This window comes from Corvus kubaryi, unplaced genomic scaffold (genome assembly GCF_017639235.1).
Source record: "Corvus kubaryi isolate FWS band 111438036 unplaced genomic scaffold, C.kubaryi_AGA036_p1.0 37398, whole genome shotgun sequence".
NCBI classification, from domain to species: Eukaryota; Metazoa; Chordata; class Aves; order Passeriformes; family Corvidae; genus Corvus; species Corvus kubaryi.
In genome coordinates, this window is record NW_024581137.1 from 36,264,377 (window position 1) to 36,285,138 (window position 20,762).

Consider the following 20,762-nt stretch of genomic DNA (forward strand, 5'->3'; position numbering starts at 1 on the left):
GGAGAGTTCACACCCAAGACACAAATTTTTTTCTAGCCACAATCATCTGAAAATCGCTTCTGAAATCACAAACTACAAAAACACACTGTGCATGTAGAATTAACATTGCAAAGACATAAGATGCACAGGATGATTAGGCTCTGCACTAGCAAAACTATTTTCAGGAATTCCTACATGGCTTCAAGAGAGTGAGAGCCCTGACTGCAGGAAATTGCTTGAATCCCAAAATGAACAGCATGTGTATCACAAGGGCAGAGGGCACACTCAAACAGGGAAACCACACTAAATACAACAAAACAGAGATTATTCTAAAATGCAAGATACAGCCAGAAACTCTTCAATTTATAGTTTACAAATTAGAATGCATTTACAGAGAAAATTTAAAGATAAATTTAAAATATTCTACCAGTGAATTGTTAGTATCAAAGAAGTGCATTTTGCATAAAGACTCTTAAGTTTAAAGACTTATTCCTCATTTCTGTAACATCTTTAGCCTTAATGTACATATTCCTCTTCCATTCTCCCAGTTAGTTTTCTGGGTCTGTATAAATAAACCATGCCACAAATGTACCAGTCACCCTTCAGTATGCATCACCACATTGTACATTTTTGTCTTGTTTACTGTATCAACACCAAGAAAACACGCTTAAACAAGGTTGTTGGCTAACCTTGTCATTTGTTTTGATAAACTAACAGTACTAATCCCAGCACAAGAGTCTGCCTTAACATCAGCTGAAACACCATTACTACAAGTGATGTCTAGTGTCAAATAAGAAATTTGTGGGAATCCACTCATTTTAATAGGTTATCTGTTATTGAAGAGAAATGTCAGTCTTTGAATAGTGCTAGCACCTGCAGTACTCAAGGGAAGTTTAAAAAAAAGCAGGACATTTCACTTTAGAAAGCCCATTAGGGTGGCCAGGGAAGCACTGTCCCATCCTCAGATGCAGCCATCGCAGCCCCTGAGCACGGCACTCTCCCTCGCGTGGGCTGGCTCAAGGAATGATCATTTCCCCCCAGCTCAGTCTTTCAGCCTTTGTGAGCGACAGATAACCTGGTAGGTGGGAAGTTTATTGCCTCCTTCGTCTTCTATTGATTTCTACAATTTGCAACTGGTCAGCTGACAGAAACCAGATCAGAGGAAGACAAACCCAGTGTTGCTTCTGAAGGCCCCTTCCTGAAGCCCCACCACACCAGCTGTGCAGTAACTGCGTATTTTTATTCACCAAAAGCCTTTCATCCTATTCAGAGTCACAACACTAGGAATAGCAATAAGTCATATTTTTTATTTCCAATATACTTGTAATAAATGGTGAAGATAACACCATTTTCTCATATTTCAGCTACCATTTGGATGCATTTTCTCCATACAGAAACATCAATGACAATGTGTTTGTGTTATCCATCATTATTCTTCCTAACCCGAGGAACTACAACTGGGAGCCTGATATAACCTTCTGCCATCAGTTTAACCATCAAAACCTTCAAAAACTGACTGAATACATCTACCTAAAATTCAATGTAAGCAGCAATTTCCTCAGAATCCTGGAAACCTTACAGAGTCAATTGTGCTGCAGTCTCTTGGCATTTATTTTTTCCTTACACACACACACTACAGACACAGAGGAATCTCTACCAAATCTTCATTCAGATGGGGAAGAGAAACTGAATGCCTGTTCTGTTCAAATCTTTCAACAGTTTGCTTTCATAAAGCTGAGAGTCCTTCTCATGAAAAGTAACGAAACATTATGGTAAGAACTGTGGAAGCAACCTAAAATGTTAGAGTACATTGCTCCCCACTTTAAAAAAAAAGAAGGTGGCAGCAAAGCAACGGCAGCATCAGCTGCTCCTCTTTTCCCAAGGTAGGGACTCAATGCACATTGAATTAAACATTAGTACAGCCAGGAAAACTGACAGTGCTGCAGAGACAGCTCTTTCTAAACCTGTTTTCCCTTTTGGCAGCCAAACTGTCTGCTCCAGTGCTTGTGTGCACAACTGACATTGAAGAAGACAACATGAATGCAAGTTTCAGGAAATCATTAGAAAAGAAAACAAGAGAGCAAGCTGGATGAAAGCAGTTTTCTAATGGTATTCCATGAAATTTGTACCATATAGATGAATGGAGTCCTTTTCTTCATGTCGTATTTCAAGGTGGAAAATAACATGCTTTCCCAAGTGGAAGAGTGGCTGCAAATACAGTCTACCCATACTCTGACACTGAAATCTTTCCTGCAGTCACCACTCTGATCTAATAAAATACATACCCTGAAGGAAAACTCAAGATACAATTACATATTGGCAATAACATAAAACTATACTGAAACAAGGATTAAACACAAGAAACAGACCAACCAATACACCTTTTACAGTCCATTCTGCACTGTCTCAGAGGATGAGGGCACCTCACAGGGAAGCAGTATACACCAGGAATGCAGTACAGAGACTTCCAAGTAATTGCACACATTCTGATCCCAAGTGGACCTGGCTAGACCAATTCTGCTTTGAGCTAGATTTTAACAGCTCTATCAGCCATACTGTTAATCCCCAACACACAAAAATCACCAAAGTAATACTATGCTGACAGAACATTTGATATTTTAGTTTAAGTTCAAAATCACATTAGTTCCTGCTCTTTACACTCCACCAGTTTACCCACGCCTATATGTACAAATATTTTATTAGCACTCCTCTGCTCATAATAGCTACACAAAAAACAATGAACAGAGATAAATCAAGTTTCTGTAGAGAAGAACTCTACAGAAAAAGCTAGGAAAGTCCAGAATTAATGGGGTTTATCCAACCTTCTATTTGTTTCCCCATTAAATGCACATTATGATAACTCTTAAAAGGTGTAATGTAATCACATACTTTTTTTCCTTCCCAAGATTAGACATACTCATTGAACAGAATAGGAGACACTTGATTAAAAAATAGCTGTGCTGTTTTATGGTTGGGAGGTTTTTTTTTATTCTCAAATAGCTTGCAGTGTCTGGCTTTTTTACTACTTTGAAGACAGAAATAACCTCACAGGTTTTTCTACCCTGCTTATCACTATGCTACTGACACACTTTACAACCATAGAATAATTTCATAGCAGTGCACGGGACATAAGGCATTACTTCCTTTTATCGGACAGGGAATTGAACCAAAGACAAAAAAAAAATCCTAAAAATCACTGATCTGGGCAATTCTAGTCAAAGAACGTTGGTTTTAACTTTTCAGAGTATTTGGCACTATTTAGCCTTCTGTGTTTTGACTGACTGTGGTGGTAATGAAAGATATTCTGGTGTACACATGCATCCTTCACCCACACACACACCCTCTTCCTATTCTCTGTCTGATGGACAAGGTGGTTTGTCCTAAGCTAAGAACACCAGGTGGGCATTGCAGAAGGAACTGTCTGGATGCTCGCATTGCAGAGATGGGGAAGCTGATATGTCGTTATTGACTTTGGTGCACACTGGCTTGAGAAAGAGTATAAAATGCACTGATAATATTTAAATACATAATAACAATAAATCTAATCATAATCATCCACCTAATCATTGTGTCCTTTTCATGCCTGGCTGAAAGCCTTGTCTCAACTACTCTGCAACGCTGGCTTCAGTTACAGCTGTAAATGTGTGATGCTTTTGCAAAGGAGACTGAGAATTTCATGCTGAATAGCAGAAATCTGTCATATCAGAATTGTGATGACAGCACTTTCTGCTGGTGATGACAATTCTCAATACAGCAGGGATGGAACCCAGTTCTCTACACCAGTATTACCTGACTTGAAATGATACTTCAAATGAGGCAGGAACCTCAGAAGATGCCCTAGCTCCCACATTCACAAAAAATGAGAGAAATTCAACAACAACCACATGCCTTCACCAGAAAATCCTCTGCAGAGCTGCATAACAAATGTTTCCACAAGGATGAAAAAAGGAGATTGCCCAGGCCATCTTTATCTTGGTGTACTTCAATTTTAAGAGCTTCACTTTTCCACTTCACTAACAAAACAATGTTTTGTGCAAAACTTGTTATGCTTTAAGTGAACCACTTGATCTCTTCTCTCACTACTGGCTTACCCAGAAACAATTTCACTTGCTCAGAACTGAATAACTACAATATTTGAAGTGAGAAACTAAAGACAAATCTTTGAGATGAGAGGGGGAATCTTCAAAGATAGCTCTTAAGTACAATTTATGATTTTTCTGAAGCTTATCACTTGACCAGATTTTGGATGATTTTCAAAATAATAGCCCAACGCTATGCACAGAACAAAGACTACCCATCCCCTAAATGCCAAATCCATACTGTACAGCTGGAATATTTACAATAAGGATCCTCCAGATATAGGTTCAAATGTGTTTGCCATTTTGGCTGAAAGTAAAAGCAAATATAGACAACCTGAGACAGACTTTGGCATTTTTTGCCTTCAAATAATGGTATTTCACTGCTGCGTGCCATAAAATCACTGCTCCAGGGCTGCACCTTGACTTCAGGGCTCTGGCACACACAGCTACACCTCCTTGAGAAGGCCCTGTGCAGCTTTTTTGTTACCTTCTCTCGATGCGTTAAAACACAAACCCTTTCAGTGCGTGTCTCAAGTAACAAGGCCTTCATTAAGAAACTCCTGACCCTTCCTGGGCTTGATGGCACAATTTCTGCATAGACCAGAGACTGCACAATGCTTCCTAGGACAGGGGATTAAAAACTCATGCTCAGCAATGCTGGTTCAGTGAGTCTCGTTTCCGAACTGAATGTAGAAGCACATCAGCCAATACCTTTTTTTGACCCAAACTTTAATTAATTGCAAATATTTTCCTCCCTGTGATGAAGACAAGTATAACAACTCCTACAGGTAGCTGAAAATGAGAGAGAGATTAAGTTACTTTCCCAACATAACTGCTCATAGTCTAAACAAAAATCAACAAAGTTGTACAGGGATTAAAAAAAAAAAAAAAAGAAAGAAAGAAAATGCACACTTGCTCAGACTCTCTCTGTAATATTTTGCACTCATTTTTCCCCCATACCATCAACTACCATGACAACTCTACAAAAAGTATGCCTTACTTATGAAATATTGTCTTCCAGACTCACATGAAGAAATGAATTGATGAGCTGGGGTTTTGATTTAAACTTGGGGCAGTGTATAATTGTATGAAGGTCATTTTTATTCAGCAAGACTCTGGTTTATGTAAGTAGACACATGTGTGTTTATGTTTGTGAGCACACTGTGTATAAGCATCTGCTGAAGGGAAAAGAATTCTGACTGATATTTATACAGCTGAAGCAAGGTTTATATACATTACATCCTAGTTCTGGAAAAGAGAGGGTATGCAAACAGAGGGGGAAAAAAAGGCAAATGTTGATGGTGCAGACTCTTCCTTTCTCCTCTTGAAGGAATTCTAATTATGAGTAGATGAGTAAACCACAAGCTGGAAAATGTCCTCAGATATGCTTAGTGCTTCACTTTAACATCAACTATTTTGCTCAACTATCTTGCTCAGAAATCAGAGATTCTGCTACCTAACACAAACATGTTCAGACAAAGGGCAGGACGTTTCCTTTCAAAGGCACAGCCAGTGACATGAAATGATCTCCACTTTGCCCACCCTTTTCCATAATAATAATGTGACTATCATTCTCTTCTAATTAAATTAGTCACTTCTAGTTCCCATGCAATACATTCTCTTTCCCTCCTCTTCCTCAGTCATGATAAATCTTTATGTGACTTAGTCGTCCCATAATTCTGTGTAATTGGTTTCAGCTGTCATTTTTGAAGCTGAAACGCACGGAGAGCCCAGGGCTTGTGAATGGAACAGGAAGCACTTCCAACTGCATTCTCATCATGTAAAACCAGCAATGTGAAAGAACCCTCCCATTAAAACAAAAACGGGAGTATTTGGCTGCCGGCGATGCCATCATGCAGCAGACAGATTGTGCTGCTCCACTGAGGCAGCGAGGCTGTTGTGAGCCATTCCTCTCTGTTCAAAGGGGAGCACATATTATTTATGCCCTAGCAGCTTTCCTGACTAAAATACTTCTCCTTCTGTCACCAACAAATTCTTAAACCGATAATATAATTTACCAATAAAAGTACAGGCACCAGGAATATTTGAAGTGACAGGAGAACAAAAAAAGTTAATTCCTTTTAAATGGCATGTGTCCCCCAACCTAAGTGCTCTGCAGATTACTGTGCCACAGTTTAAACTTATTTCATGTCACTGGTATTTTCAAAAGTGTCATAGACTCTTCATTTTCATGTATTTCTATGGCTTTCTGTAATTCAATCTCTTCCCTATATGAGATGACAGTGTTAGCCATGCTAACAAAAAATACCCTACAAGGTGTCTCTGGGTGATACCTAAGGAACATCCAGCAAAACAGCAGCAGGCATCAGCACCAGCTGTGCTGAGCAGCAGGAGAAAGATATATATTAGGGATTCAAGAAAGAAAAAACTGCCCCACCAGACAACCTTAGTGAAAACAATTCTGCTAACAGATGTTTTTAGTGTCTTGGATTTCTCTCACACTATCAACAAAGACAAGTATACTTCAAAATACATGAACTATACTATACAGAAAAGGAAGCTAGGTGGGGGGTGAGTACATAATACAGATAGAAACCTGTCTGAAAACCCCAGAGAGAAAAAGGGATGCACAGTTGTCTGATTTTTTGGCTGTTACTAGAAAAGATAAATTTATTTATGGATACAAAACCCCTGTTCATTTCACAGAGAATAATCTGGTTTCTTACAGACAAGTGAAACACACACTACTAAGGAAAGAATTGTTGAATGAACTAAGAGATCTTCAACAAAATACAGTTTTCTAAAGATGCTAGTTTATCCTCCTCCTTATTCTCTGCCCACCTTAATAATTCCATCAGCTTTGTGTTCTTAGTAAATCAGGTTAAGGAGACATAACCCACTTAATTTAGTGAGATTATTTGAACAAAAGAATGGCATTGAAAAAATCAATAGGAATTCCTGCTTAGTATGACCAAAACATAGCATCAAATCATCAGCTTGTGTAAACTGTGATGGACTTAGAGACCCCAAAATCAAGAGAGTTGGGACAATTTTTGCAAGCTGTAACACATGTGCCCACAAGGATGGACATGTGCACTTTTTCTCTAATTTTTTATGTCATTGAGCTTCCACAACACTGACCACGATATGCACATATAACAAACAAACAAGCAAACAAAAATAAAAATAATAAAAATTTGAAGATACGAAAAAGTTTCTTGTTAGAGCATGGAAGATACCCATAAGATCACAGTGAGATTACTTGCTCCAGGACCATGTAAGCAGAATACGTACATGGCAGGGAGGCTGACACTCCACATACAGCCACAGTAGGCAAGTATCCACACTAATATTGGCATGGTACTGACCATGGATAATTCAGTTGTATCTGCACAAGCTCAGCTGGCACAAGAGCCCTTCCTATGGTGATGTGCTTGGCTACAAAAAAAAGGCCATCTTCAGAACAGGAAACAACCAGTGCAAAGACTTTCTTTAAAAGCTTCCACATCTGTGTAGACCTCTCTTCACACTGGCTGAGTGATTTTTTCCTGTCATGTATCCTAATCCTACCCATGCATGACTGTAAGATTAATAAAGATTCTACAGGGAAAAACTCAGTTCAGACTGCAAGGAACACAAAAGAAAAAGGATGCTTCCATGGATTAGATCCTCTTTATTCAAAGTAGTAAAACAGAAAAAACTATTAGGGCTTTTTAACTTTCAAGACCTGTCTTTTTTTATTACTTAGGCTTGATTCTTGATTCCTGCTATTCACCATTTCTTAATTATCTTTTACATCATAAAACTATAACAGTATCTGCAATTATTGACTTATTCATTCTGACTTCAGAATTTTTACTACTATTATTTTGCCAGAACTGCTCATCCCAAGTTTCTGTTTTTAAAGATTGCATAGATGTATTTTTATCAATATGACTAAATTAGTACAAAGCTACATACTTTGCTCAGGAAGGAAAAATCTATTTTTAAGATTTAGAATTATGGTAATCATCACTCTCTAAACAGTAAGTTTTGGATTGGTGGTTTGTTTGTTTGTTTTTTCAATCTGAACCAAATAAATCAGAGCTTCACATTTTAAGAGGAATTAAATAAGAGTTACGACCCATATTATTAAAGAGAGCATGAGAAAAAAATGTTTAACTAGACTGGACAGTCTCTAATGCAAGTTGAGATACTGTCAGGTTTCACCTCAGAGAGACAATGGCAATGCCAGTTTATGACTAAAATTAAAAGATAAGGAATATGTGGGATGCCACCAGAACTACTGATGGTAGGGCTGTGCAGAAATCTGTAACATAGAAATAATTAATTACTAAAAAAAACAACCAACAAACCAACACAAACAAACAAACAAAAAGCCTACAACTAGAATAATTTCTTTTTTTAAACTTTGTTTAAAGTAGTAAAAGAAGCTGATATATTTTTTCTTCAGTTCCTGACACAGGGAAGCAACAGTGTATTAACTTCACTGAAAGACTGAAAGTGTTCATATTTCACTGTGAAAATTATGATGCAGAAAGATCCATATAGAACGGACTTCAAAAAGAAAAACTAATAATTTTACCTATATCTACTATCAATGACATAATTCTATCAATTATTTGCCTAAATTGTTCTTTAAAAACTGACACTATTAAACAAACCATCACCCCATAGTAGCTTCTTTAGTGCTTTGTTATTGTTATCAATAGAGGCATTCCTGGAATTTAATCTTTCTCTTCCTTACATAATTTCAGGTTTCCTTTTTTATCCTCTTTACCATTCACATAGAAATAGGTCACTGGCTTTCTCTATGATATATTTAAAGGTTGTAAATGTCTCATAATTTTTTTATCCCCAACTCTTAAGAGCCCTATTTACTTAGACTTTTCCTTAGAAGGCTTTATTCTCGATGTTTACTCATTCTTGTCTTTTTCCCCTCAGGTCTCCATCTGATTAATGTCTTTCTTGCGTGTACAAATTTACCCTGTAGGATGGTGGGCTTACCTGTACTGAGTGTCATCACTGGCATGTCTATTATGCCTACTATGCATGTCTATACTACATGTATGTGTTTTTGATGGACTTCAATGACACTTGAATTTTTACCTGTAATTTAGGAAAAAACTAATTGGGATCTGTCAGAAGGTAGAATATCTCATGTGATTTCCAGTATTCCATCCGTCAGCTCAACTCTGCATGTTTCTTGTCCTTTGATTTTGTTGTGAGTATTGTTTTGGGGCTTTTTTTAATACTTACATTGAATGCAATTTTTAATATTTAATAAAAAGAATAAATAATAGATGCTAATTATTAAATGGTGCACAACACTGCAAATCTAACCAATATTTACCAACCATTAGTAAATTGTACAAAAATTGGTCATTGATATACACACAGCCTTCCAGCCTGTTGGACTGTAAATCTTGATTAATTTTATTAATATATCTATTCATCAGCATGTGCTCTCCATATGAAGTCTACACAACATTTGGAAATCCTGCAAAGACAGGATCACAGAATCCCAGAATATGCTCAGTTGGAAGGGACCCACAAGGACCTTCAAGTCCAACTCCTGGCCCTGCACAGCACCATCCCCAAGAGCCACACCATGTACCCAAGAATATTGCATGAGTAACATCTGTCCTTGCTAGACATGTGTAAACTTCTTAGCCTAGAAGGAGTATTTTTATTTAAATTTAAATATATTTTCTCATTCCTTCCTTCCTTCCTACCGATTCCCATGTCTGGTACAGTCTTTACCTCTTGGCAAAGTGCTAAACAATTTCCTTCTGAAGTACCACTTCAATCCTTCCCTCCTGAAGCTTTTTTTTTTTTGCATTTCCAGCCTATACTTGGACATCAGCAGCTCCTGTCTCTGATCTGCTCTTTAAAACTTGAGAAACAAGGCTCTCCCAACAGCAGTATTCCCTTACTGCCTCTTCTCAATAGTACAGGATTTTCTTTCTGTTTACTCTCAGCCTTGTTCTGTCACCTTTTTGAATGCAACTTAAGCAATGCAATTTGTGGCAAACCTGGGGCATGAGGCAGGGTCAAACTACAGGGGAAGAGCTCCTTCTCTGGCCAAGGTAAACGGAAACTACTGAATTCAACTGCTCCCATGCTGGGAGTCCTGAGTGACTCCGCTCCTCCCCAGAGAGGACAAGCATGTTCACAGTAACCAAGGGTGTCTGCCAAGAGGTGACTGGAGGCACCTGGCTTGTTGCAGAGCTTCACCAGCTTTCAGTCCTTGCTTACCATAGCTGGACCTTGATTTCAAACGGGAAGAAAATCACCTGTCATTTCACTTTCACACCAAAATAATGTTATTCAGGCTCCAAGTTTCACTCTCAGTCAAGGATTAGAAGACTCCTCCTTCCTTCTTTTGCCCAGCTTCTCCCTAGGTATTACACACCACTGAAGGATCCTAGTGATAAGAGCTCAAAAGCAGCTCTGGGACACTATTGGTTTACCCTGCTCTCTCACCTGCTAAAAAAATGTGGCTTTTTTTGGTTTGTTTTCATAAACAATCAATGCCATCCTACCTTTAGTTTCAACACTTGTTCCCTAATAAAATAAATTAAAATGGAAAACCAGTAATAGCGTTCAATCCAAATTATCCAAAGTTACAAGAAATTGAAATTTTTCAATGGCAAAATTTTTGATCCTTGCAGGTGATGAATTTTTCCCATTTTCTTACATAATACTTTATAAGTATTATGTAAGACAAATTTGTCCCAAGACAAATTCAAAATCTCAGCTGTGTAATTCTTAATTCTGATAAAGATAGAGATATATATATATATACACACATATATGTCAATTTCCAATGAACTTTAAAATGAGAAACTCAAGCCTATTTTTTTTCTTACAGGAAGTGGGAGGGAAATGCAACTAATGAACTTCATTAAATAAATTCATTGTACAACAACCTATTTTAGCTGCTGTAATGAAGCAATGAGAATTAAACTTTCTTCTTTAATGGAAAGTAATTTTTAGAAGCAAAAACATGCACAAATATCAAAATAGGCAAGGCAATTGAAAATGCTTGGGTTTAAATTACGTTATTAGATTACTCTGGAGCTTCTTCACTGTTGAGGCAGTCATAATATTGCTCATTACTCATCCTTCCAATTATAAGTATCTGTTCTTGTTGCAAACCTAGTTCATAAATATTGAAAGCATGATGTAAAGTATTGCTATACAAGCTCACTTTTACATGCCAGAAATAGGACAAGCTGCTGGTTCATTTATTGATAATAATATACTTAAATAATTATGCATAATACTAAAAACCTCATTATCATTCTACCAAGCCTGTAGCAAATGCGTCTTGCTTAGGATTGCCTTTCAGCAATTAAATGTTTCTAAATTCAGTCATCTTCCTTTTAAATAAACAAGTGAAGCAACAAACGGTAGCAGCTAATGATCATTTTAGAGCAAACAGATGTGAGCCCATCTTCAGAGATCTCTCAATATGCCTGAGATCTCACCTGTAAAATTCACCACCTCCTTGGGCAAAGCCGGCCATACCAGTGACACTTCCACTAAAGGCACCACCCCCATAAGATCGCCTAAACTAACACCTAAACAGAGCCTGGCAAGGAAGGGAACAAAACCCAACAGTCACACTTCTCCACTGAACTGTAAAGCTGAGCTGACCTTTTACTTCGGGAAGTCACTGCAGTCTTAGCATATGCAAAGTGTGTAAAAATTTAATATTCACATCTTGTTTAGCACATCCCAGTTAAATATACTGAAATTATTTTCTTTACCATCTATACGTGAAAATCTATCAGCCATTCAGGTTTTGTAGAGGAAATTCCAAGCAGCTCATTCTCAAAACTTCCCAGGTAGTAAGCAATGGCTCTCAGTCATCCAGTGATAAAACTGAGCTCTAAGAACTCTTTGCAATACGCTGACGTAAGAGTTAACAAAGAACACAAAGAAACTATGCCTGAGTAACAAGGTACTGTATTCTAAACTATTTTTTGACTAAGTTCTTTCACTCAAAAGGAGTTAGCTCCCTTTCTCTTCTTCCACATAAATGTGTACAGCTCCACATTCACCACCAAAATGTTTATACGGAGAATAAATTTTTCCTGATCTTCAACTGTCAAACAGAATTTTTAAAGATTGACTTTTCTTGGCTTTGCAGAATGTCATGGGTTAGCAAGCATAGTCTCGGAAGTGATATTCTTGCAAAGGGGTGTTTACAGCTTCCTCTGTGATCTGACAGAACCTATCAGCTGGCCAGTTTGAATATGGACAATTCTCTAAGCCACTTAAAGTTGTGACTGCCTCTGTGATCCACACTTAAGAATACACAAAACCCCCCACAGCTCTCTCTCGTTTCCGGTGCTGGGACAGGTGGTTGCGGGGCCCCGTACAGGGGCCTGGTGGGCCCGGCCCAGGCCCTGCTCGGGCCAGGCCAGGCTGGGCCACGGTCATCCTGGAGCTGATGGGCCCTGTTCCACCCACGGAACATTCCTCCTCCCCTTCCCCCCCCCACAGTCCTGCTATGGGCAGCCGGAGTGGCTCGGCTCCCCCTCTCCAGTGCGGCCAAGATTCAGCTGAAGCTGCACCGCTGTCCGGCAGAGATCATGTGAGCAACAGTGATAAGCAAAATTCCAGCTGCAAGACCTAGGTGAGATTAACTCTTTTAGTGCTGTGAAGAGCTGAAAACCTGAGGGAAGAGAAAGAGGAGATGCTTAAAGCTGAAATTCTGTTGTAAAGCTATGATGTATCAGAGTACTCATTGTAATTTCATGAAGGCATGGGGGGTGGAGCGTTCAACTTGTACTTGTGAGCAAAAGCACCTGCGCTGAGATAGGCAGATGCTGAAGCAGCTGTAATTTCATGAGAAGTTTGAACAGGGAGAGATGGAAGCAATGAGGACTTTTGCTCCAAATGGAAAAAGAGAAAACCTCAGTTCCTAGAGATGCTCCCAGAGATAGTCCTAGAGATGAAGATGAGGAAGACCCTTTGCTCCCAGGGAAGGAGGAGGACCTCTGTTCCTAGAGATGAAATGCTCCCAGAGATGGGTGAAGAGAACTTTTATTTCTGAATGGCTCAACCTTAAAATTGTACCCCAAAAAACTTCAAGAGTGGACCTCAAAAGCAGTTGTGGGAAAAGCTGCAAGCCGGGGGAAGGGACTCACATGCGAGCAGAGAACCAACCTGGGCGGCTGGCTCGTTGTGATAATGTTTTCATAGCATGGGCAAGAGAGACTCCTCTTCCTAAATGGACTGAACAAGGCTATTATAGAAGTGGTAAACAGACTGAACATCTCAAGGGTTGTCTTTCTACATTGTCAGTGGGAGAAGGGAGAAAGGTGGGGGGGGGAAGAAGTGTTCTGAAGGTGTGGTATGATTTTTTTTTTCTCCTTTTAGGTCTGTTAATAAACTTCTTTATATTCTTTCAAGTTTGGTGCCTGCTTTGCATTTCTCCTAATTCTTATCTCACAGAAGGTAAACAGTAATGAGTATTTTGGACCAAACCACTACACTAAATTGGTGTTTCTGCCCGGTTACAAACACAACCCGCTACACAGACCACCAAGGTTAAAGTTAAAAAACTCTGTCATGTTTTCATCTGACAGACATTAAAAAAAAAGGTAATTTGAAGGACCCAGAGAATTTAATGACTGCCATGTTTCCTTTCAGAGGCTATTCTGCTTTCAGCATTTAACTTATTACTGTAATGCATTTTGCAATGAAAGGTGCTACATGAAAATAAATTTCATTTTACTGTTTCAGGGTCAATGCTGAAACTAAACACTTCCGATAACCTCAGACATTTCACCAGTATTATTTTCCCAATGGAATCATCACCAACCTAGCAACACAAAGTTTCCATTTTCTGAGAACTCTCGGATCACTAACTGTTCATTCCTAATTTAGTCATGATACCTCATTCAAATGTCTTTTATTACGTTTGAAAAGGTCAATAGTGATCAATGGCAACAGTGTATCAGTTCCATGATCTCTCTTTAGGAACTATATGAAATTCAATCCCTTTTAGGTTAGGATTCAGTCATTCAGAAATGTACACCACCATGTAATTTTAATCACATTAATATTTTGACTTCTTTCAGTGCAAATTACTCATATGATTGAGCTAAACCATGTACAGGTGTTAAAATAACAACAAACCAGACATTACTGATACAGAGCTCAGTAACACCGATTGCACAGCTAGATTGCATACTCGACCAGCCAGAATTTGTACATTTAAATGGGCAACTGTAATTTTTGCCTCTGCACATTCATATTATGCACCGACTGGAAGATTTTTAACAAAAGGAACAAATGAGATCTTTGCAATCATGCAATTAAAACCTGTATCATGCACACCCACAAGAATTCAATTCAGGTTATGTGGGCACTCTCAAGCATTATCAGATGGCATTAGCTATTTGATCAGACTATAACTTTACATTATCTAACAATGAGAACAGACTTTTGTTATGAAATGCTGTCATCTCAAGGCACAGGAGCATGTTACAATGTCATTATTATACATTTAGGCTGTTAGGAGAGAATAAAGTATCCTTCCTTTCTTCCTGAGCACCACCTTGAGAGACTGCCTACCAGCCTAAACACTAAAATATTACTTGGATCAGTTGCTAGAAACCATTACTAAATGAGATTCTGAAAATGTCTCAATAGCCACCAAATGCCATGGGAACCAGAAGGTGCAACCTCCAGCAGGGTTGGTTCATTGTTGAAAAATAGCTAAGTGAATCCAGAAGAATGTGCCACTGCATGAAGCTTAATCTGTGTCTATACTTATCACGGACAGTACCATGATATAACATGTGTCTGGGAGCCAGAGTCTTAAACAACCTGTCAAAATAACCTTACTGGATATAAAATCTAGAAATTTGCATCAGTGTAAAAAGAAAAATGTAAAATCCAGAAATTTGAAATTAGTATAATAGGGAAAACCATGTATTTTAGGAAGAAACATATTCTATACATCTAATTTCTCAACCAGTTCTGAAGAATACAGCTAAATACAGCTGCTGATAAATGGGACTGCAAAATGTATTCATGTAAAGATATGCAAATAAGTACACTGACCATTACATAAAATTAAGTATCGAGGCTTTTCCTATGCTAATTCAGTGTGTAAGTCAGGAGCAGGAGAATCACTGATTTTCAGAAAAGGAATTAAATTTTCATTACTGTTCCAATACCTGAGGTAAAAAAACATGTACTGTATCAAATGCTCTCCAGGCTGCTGCAGCTAAATACCCACACCTTCACAGTGTAGCACTTTTATGTAAATACACAAGGTGAACAGTTTCTCCAGACAACATTTTGAAATGCTGTGTGCATTATCATGTAAAAATTAAGGCCTGCCCCCAAGAAACATACAAAACAATTCCATCTGTCTTAAGCAGAGATGTATTTAGAGTAATGCGAGCAACCACTGTACTTTATAAACACAGTGTCTTACAGACTACAACACAATAATTGCTATTATACTGAAAATCTAACGATCTCTAAACTAATTTTTTTCTTTTAAATTACATGTTCTTGGACCCATCTGTGAAAACTGGGAGGTTAATTATGATAGTACATTGCATAATTCCACAGCTAAATGCTAAAGTAGTTCTACATAAATGCCATATGTTTGTCTTAGAAAAACTAAAAAGATTAATTAGGAGGCCAAGGCCAGTACTTTGGAAAGTAATACTCTCAACACAATTAGATCCTTACACTGCCTACTATGTAAATTGAAGTTTTAATTAAGAGGTAAAGCATTAGTCATGGAAAAATTTTAAAAAAAAATCCTACATTCTAAATTGCATGCACCAGACATTTTTTTTTTTTTACTGGCATTGCTTATAAAAAGACACTCTGCACAAGCCAATCACAAAAAAAAAAAAAAAATTTAAGTTGATATATGTTTTTCATCAAGGAACTACCTGTTAAGCATTTCAGCCCTGTTCTTCTTCCCTACATTATTCTCACCTATTTAAAGTTACCTGATCACATCAATAAAGAAAAAGCTCCAATAAACAAACTGTAACTAGGAAGCAGAGTAAGTTTGAAAAACCAACTCAACAGCATAAGGTCCTTCAGAAGCCCTAGCAGCCACTTCTCCATCTCTGAATCTGCTTTAGCCCAGCTTTCCACTTTTAGCCCACTCCACTACAAAGTATCATCTCTTACAGCCATCACTCTCCTGAACAAAGTAAAGGGTTATTTTGGCCTGGTTCATAGATCGCTGATGGTAAAGAGAGCATTTCCATAAAATTCAGTACACTCTGGACCATATCTAGAACATATAGTCACTTTACTCACCACATATTCAAACACAAGTGTCAAGGTCTCCTTGGTGTGAATGATATCATGAAGCAGCACAATGTTTGCATGTTTCAATCCTTTCAAAAGAGAAGCTGAAAAGAAAAACATACATGTTATCTTTAAAAGGATCCAAATATTTTATCTTGATTGGCTTTCTTTTTTTAGTAACTTAAATGAGCTTCATAACCTGACAACAAATAGTTGTACTTTAGTATCTTCTATGTTTATGAGTTCCAGTTTTTTAAGATCACACCTTCCCATTCAATGCTATTTTCTCCTCCTTGCTGGTCAAACTCAGCCTCACTCTGAGGCCAAAATGAGCTGGAGCAAGAGATGCTTTCTTTACACAGCCTCCTCTAAGTGAATCACTCATGTCTGAGCAACCAGACACCAAGGGCACTCCTACATTCAAAGTGATTTTTTTTTTGTCTCAGACAAAAGTCAAGCATGTCTTTTCAAAACATAATCTTTCCTATCCAACACAACAGAGTTGCTGTCTAAATTAAGTGCAGCATCTGTCCTAAGAATAAGGTTTTAAGCAGTAATTCTCCTTTCTCTCAAACAACAGAAATTTAATGGAATCATTTGAATTAGCCCATAAAAATAAATACACAGTATTTTCTCACTATATTTTTTAATGGTACTAGCTCATGTTTTCAGAAAAGACGAAGACTTATCTAGTGAACTTTCAGGTAATCTCCTTCACTAATTTTTTTTACAACATAATACATATTTAATGTTCATTCCATATTACATATTTAATGTTCCACAAGACATGGCATATTTTAGCAATATATGCTGACAAGCCATGTGTTGTTACCAATGTCATTCTGTCGTCGGTGCCTTGTCACCTCATGCATACATCTGAGCAGGACTATCAGTCACCCTAGCAAGTAAATAATAGATACAAAGACATGCAAATGAGTGGCATATTTCTAAACTCAATAATGGGGAACTATTTCCTGTCACCCTTCTACTTTTGTCAAAGAAAATAAATGAAAGACCAAATGTGTGTCTCAATCCTTTACTGTGCAAAATGGAAACTACAGAGCTTCCACAGCACTATTACCCCTTGCTGTCCTATTCAGGGTTTTCCATCAGGCTGAGGTAACTCCAGGGGTCATCTGGCTTTGAATTAAGATAAATATATATCATCTCTCACACTGGTCTTTAGGAGATCAATCTGACAAGTTAATCACTCTAGGAAGCAACACAAAAGCAACATGGCATCTGGCAGCATCAGTGTTCCTCCACAAACATCCTTAGCATCAAAACTTTGGAGTTCATCCTAGGCAGAAGGCAGGCAGCAAAGGGGAAAATACCATAAAGCTACTTCAAAGTGAGTATCATCACAGACATCATGATGACAGGACTGTAAACCTGCGAGGAAGCTCTATGACCAAGAATGAGGCAACCCTGCAACCTGGCTGAAGAGGTGAGAATAAAAATTTCAAAAGAGCTTGCTTTGGCCTGCACTCCATAGCTCGTGCTATTTAGAGAGCCAGCACTGAGGAATCTTTCCTGTGCTCTGATTTTGTTGCCACTGAGCTGTAAAACAGCTACTGCAATTACAAATAAGAATTCTAAACATTTGATCAGCAGATGTATAGCAACTTTTAACATTCCACAAATTAAATAGAGGCCTTTTTTGGAAAGGAAGATCTGTGTGCAATTTTCATGGGATCCTCATCTTAGAAGTTGGAGAATTTCTTGGAAGTAAAGCTCAGAGAGATTTGGATATGTTGGGGTGTTTTTAAAGACAATGATGAGAAAAGGGTATGGCTACAAACAAAAGATAAAGAGCAACTGTTTTGAAAGGTACATTCTAGCAGAAACAAGAACTCTTAACCTGGGGAAACCCTCAGAAGAGTTCACCTGAAGTAACTGAGGTTTTACCAGCTCTTTCCTCAAACCTTATTGAACGAGCATACATTCACAGACACTGGGAACATAAAAACTGCCTCCTAGCAGAGCCCGTGTCGAACTGTAATAGTATTTATGACCTCTGACAGCTTTTGCTGTTCAGATCATCACCTGAGGCCTTAGTTCCTCTAGTTAGCCATTACTTTGTTGCTAGAACCTCTATATGGGTCATTAAAGCTTAAACAGTATCTTGAAAGCAGCTTACCTCAAGGTCTTTGCAAATACTGTCTTTCCCCTTCAGTCCCCTCCCCCACTCTTATTTATCTTCTCTAATATCCAATTCTCCCCTTTTACAGCCTCAATTATCAGCATCTGCCATATATTACAAGAACTACAAAATATCACCTGCAGGGAGAAATTTCTGTCTTCTCCATTAGTCCAACTGAAATACAGTAGGTAAAATAGCACAGAGAGCAAAATCATCTTAATTGCACTAATTTTACACTGCAGAAATAAGCAATTACACTATCAGTTTATATTGTGAGAAAACAAATGTAACTAGTGAAAATAAGAGAATTACCCCACATGCTCTTCTATCATGACTTACCATTAAGATTGCCTGTCTTGTGAAAACACTGTTTTGTTTCTTAAAAAAAAAAGGGGGGGGGAGTTAAAAAGAGAAAAAAAAAAGTTGTCTGAAATAGGAAAGCTGTTTCTTCTTCCACAGAGTACTTTAAAAACAAAATGAAATATGAACCATCATATGGGGGGGGGTTTTTTCCCCCAGAAAAACAGCTTTTCAGAACAAATGACCTATACACCTCCTCTTTTGGGCAAGTTTTTACTCGAAGGGGATAGAACTTTGGATGAACTCCACTAATTCAAAGACAAAACCCAGAAATTCATATCCAAAAGAATAAAAAAGAGTCCAGAGAATCTGTCAGCATCAGCTTGAGACAAGGCTGACTTTACCTTTGAACCTGCCAATGCAGCTGCTACTGGAGCTCAGTGAGAAGTCAGGTGCTGCTGTGCCTGGTGTTACTTCCAGAACAAAATAATTCTGTCAGTGAAGGCCATCTCCATCCAGTGATTATCACACACGGATTTCACACAGAGTTGTTTTCTTTTAAGATAAAAATCTAAAATGTTGTTGAAAAAGCATTGCAACAACTCACAAAAGTGGTACTAGTACTCACTGTATTCTTGACACGTATTTTTAATAACAAAATTATACAATCCTGCTTCAAAAGTACTAGCACTCTTTTTTTACCCTTGGTATGAAATGTAAGATAAACAGATGGCAGCACTTTTAATTAATTTCTCCAAAGAGTTCTCAGGAGGAACAGCAGCAAGGAATGTTAAAATGCATTTTTAAAACACTTTGGACAAAGTATTACATGGGTTTGAATGGCCAGGTGCTTTTCTGTCACCTGTGCTTGCACAGTCCCACACAGCAAATTCTAACAGTAAAAACCAGGGAAGGCAAATTGTTGACATACTTCAACAATTAACAACATCCCAGATGATAATTTCTGTGACTTTTACACAAGCTCATGATCCGAGTCGCTAAATGTACCAACACTCCACACTCTCCATCAAGGGCTAATAACCATATTTGCATACTTAAAGGAAACACATTGCATTTGCTTGAATAACCATCACAAACTACGCCTCCAACAAGGGGATGCTCTCATCTATTATGAGCTCCTGGCAAGCTGCCATATCGCTTGTGTTGGTCAAGGAGGTTTTTGCTGTTCCCAGATGAGCTGGATTCTAAAGTACACTCACTCCACAAGCAAGGCAAGCCAGATGGACTACAGCCAACTCTCACCCAAAACCTGAGTAGCATCAGTAAATCAGTGCTTTGCTCCCTGCAGGGTTTACAGCATCAGCTCAAGCCTGACACTCCATTAACAAAGCCTTGTGACTTTTAGATCAGCCTCAGCTTGGAAGTGTTTTGAAAAAGGCTATTCCTGTATCTCATAAAATAACATTTCATAGCTGTATTATAAATTCAACAAAAGTAACTATTACTATTGACTCCCAGGTCACATGGAAGAACTTTGCACTAGCAAAGATAGTAGTTTTGGACGTGGCAAGTACATTAAACTCGAATATTAATTATGGTCATTTGATCATCCATTCAGTCTTTCAGTTCCTGACTATCATTTTATTCTCACTTTGTGAAAAATCACAAATCTTCACTGTGGCCCTAGACAGAAGAATAACCCATGATTTTCAAACTGGCTGGTATTTCAGTGACACGGAAGCTTTTCTCAGCAGTGGCAGAACTCAGCCTCATGCTGATCATATGCACCACAATGTACAACTGCAGCTGATGCTCTCTCATATTTCCGCAAAGGCTGTGATACTCTCAACATTTTCCTAAAAAGTATAGATATAAAAACACTTGCTTTCCTCAGTAGCTGGAGTGTCCTCTGGGATCACCATGCACCAGTGCTAACTATTGCTCATGCTGCTACTCACATGCAGCGCCCACCATTTCTTACTGCCACTCCAGGAGGATTTCTCTCATCAGGAGACTTTAGAAGACTGCACACC

General features: G+C 38.2%; 1 protein-coding gene across 6 annotated transcripts in view; it reads right to left on the reverse strand.

Moving 5' to 3' along the window:
- The window catches only part of CDK14 (cyclin dependent kinase 14), a 331,737-nt gene that overhangs the window by 180,924 nt on the left and 130,051 nt on the right, over positions 1 to 20,762 (reverse strand). For all 6 annotated transcript variants that reach the window (XM_042044158.1, XM_042044163.1, XM_042044164.1 and 3 more), the window contains one exon: positions 16,335 to 16,429. In XM_042044158.1, coding sequence (XP_041900092.1) covers positions 16,335 to 16,429 — 95 coding nt within the window. The remainder of the gene's footprint in view (positions 1 to 16,334; positions 16,430 to 20,762) is intronic.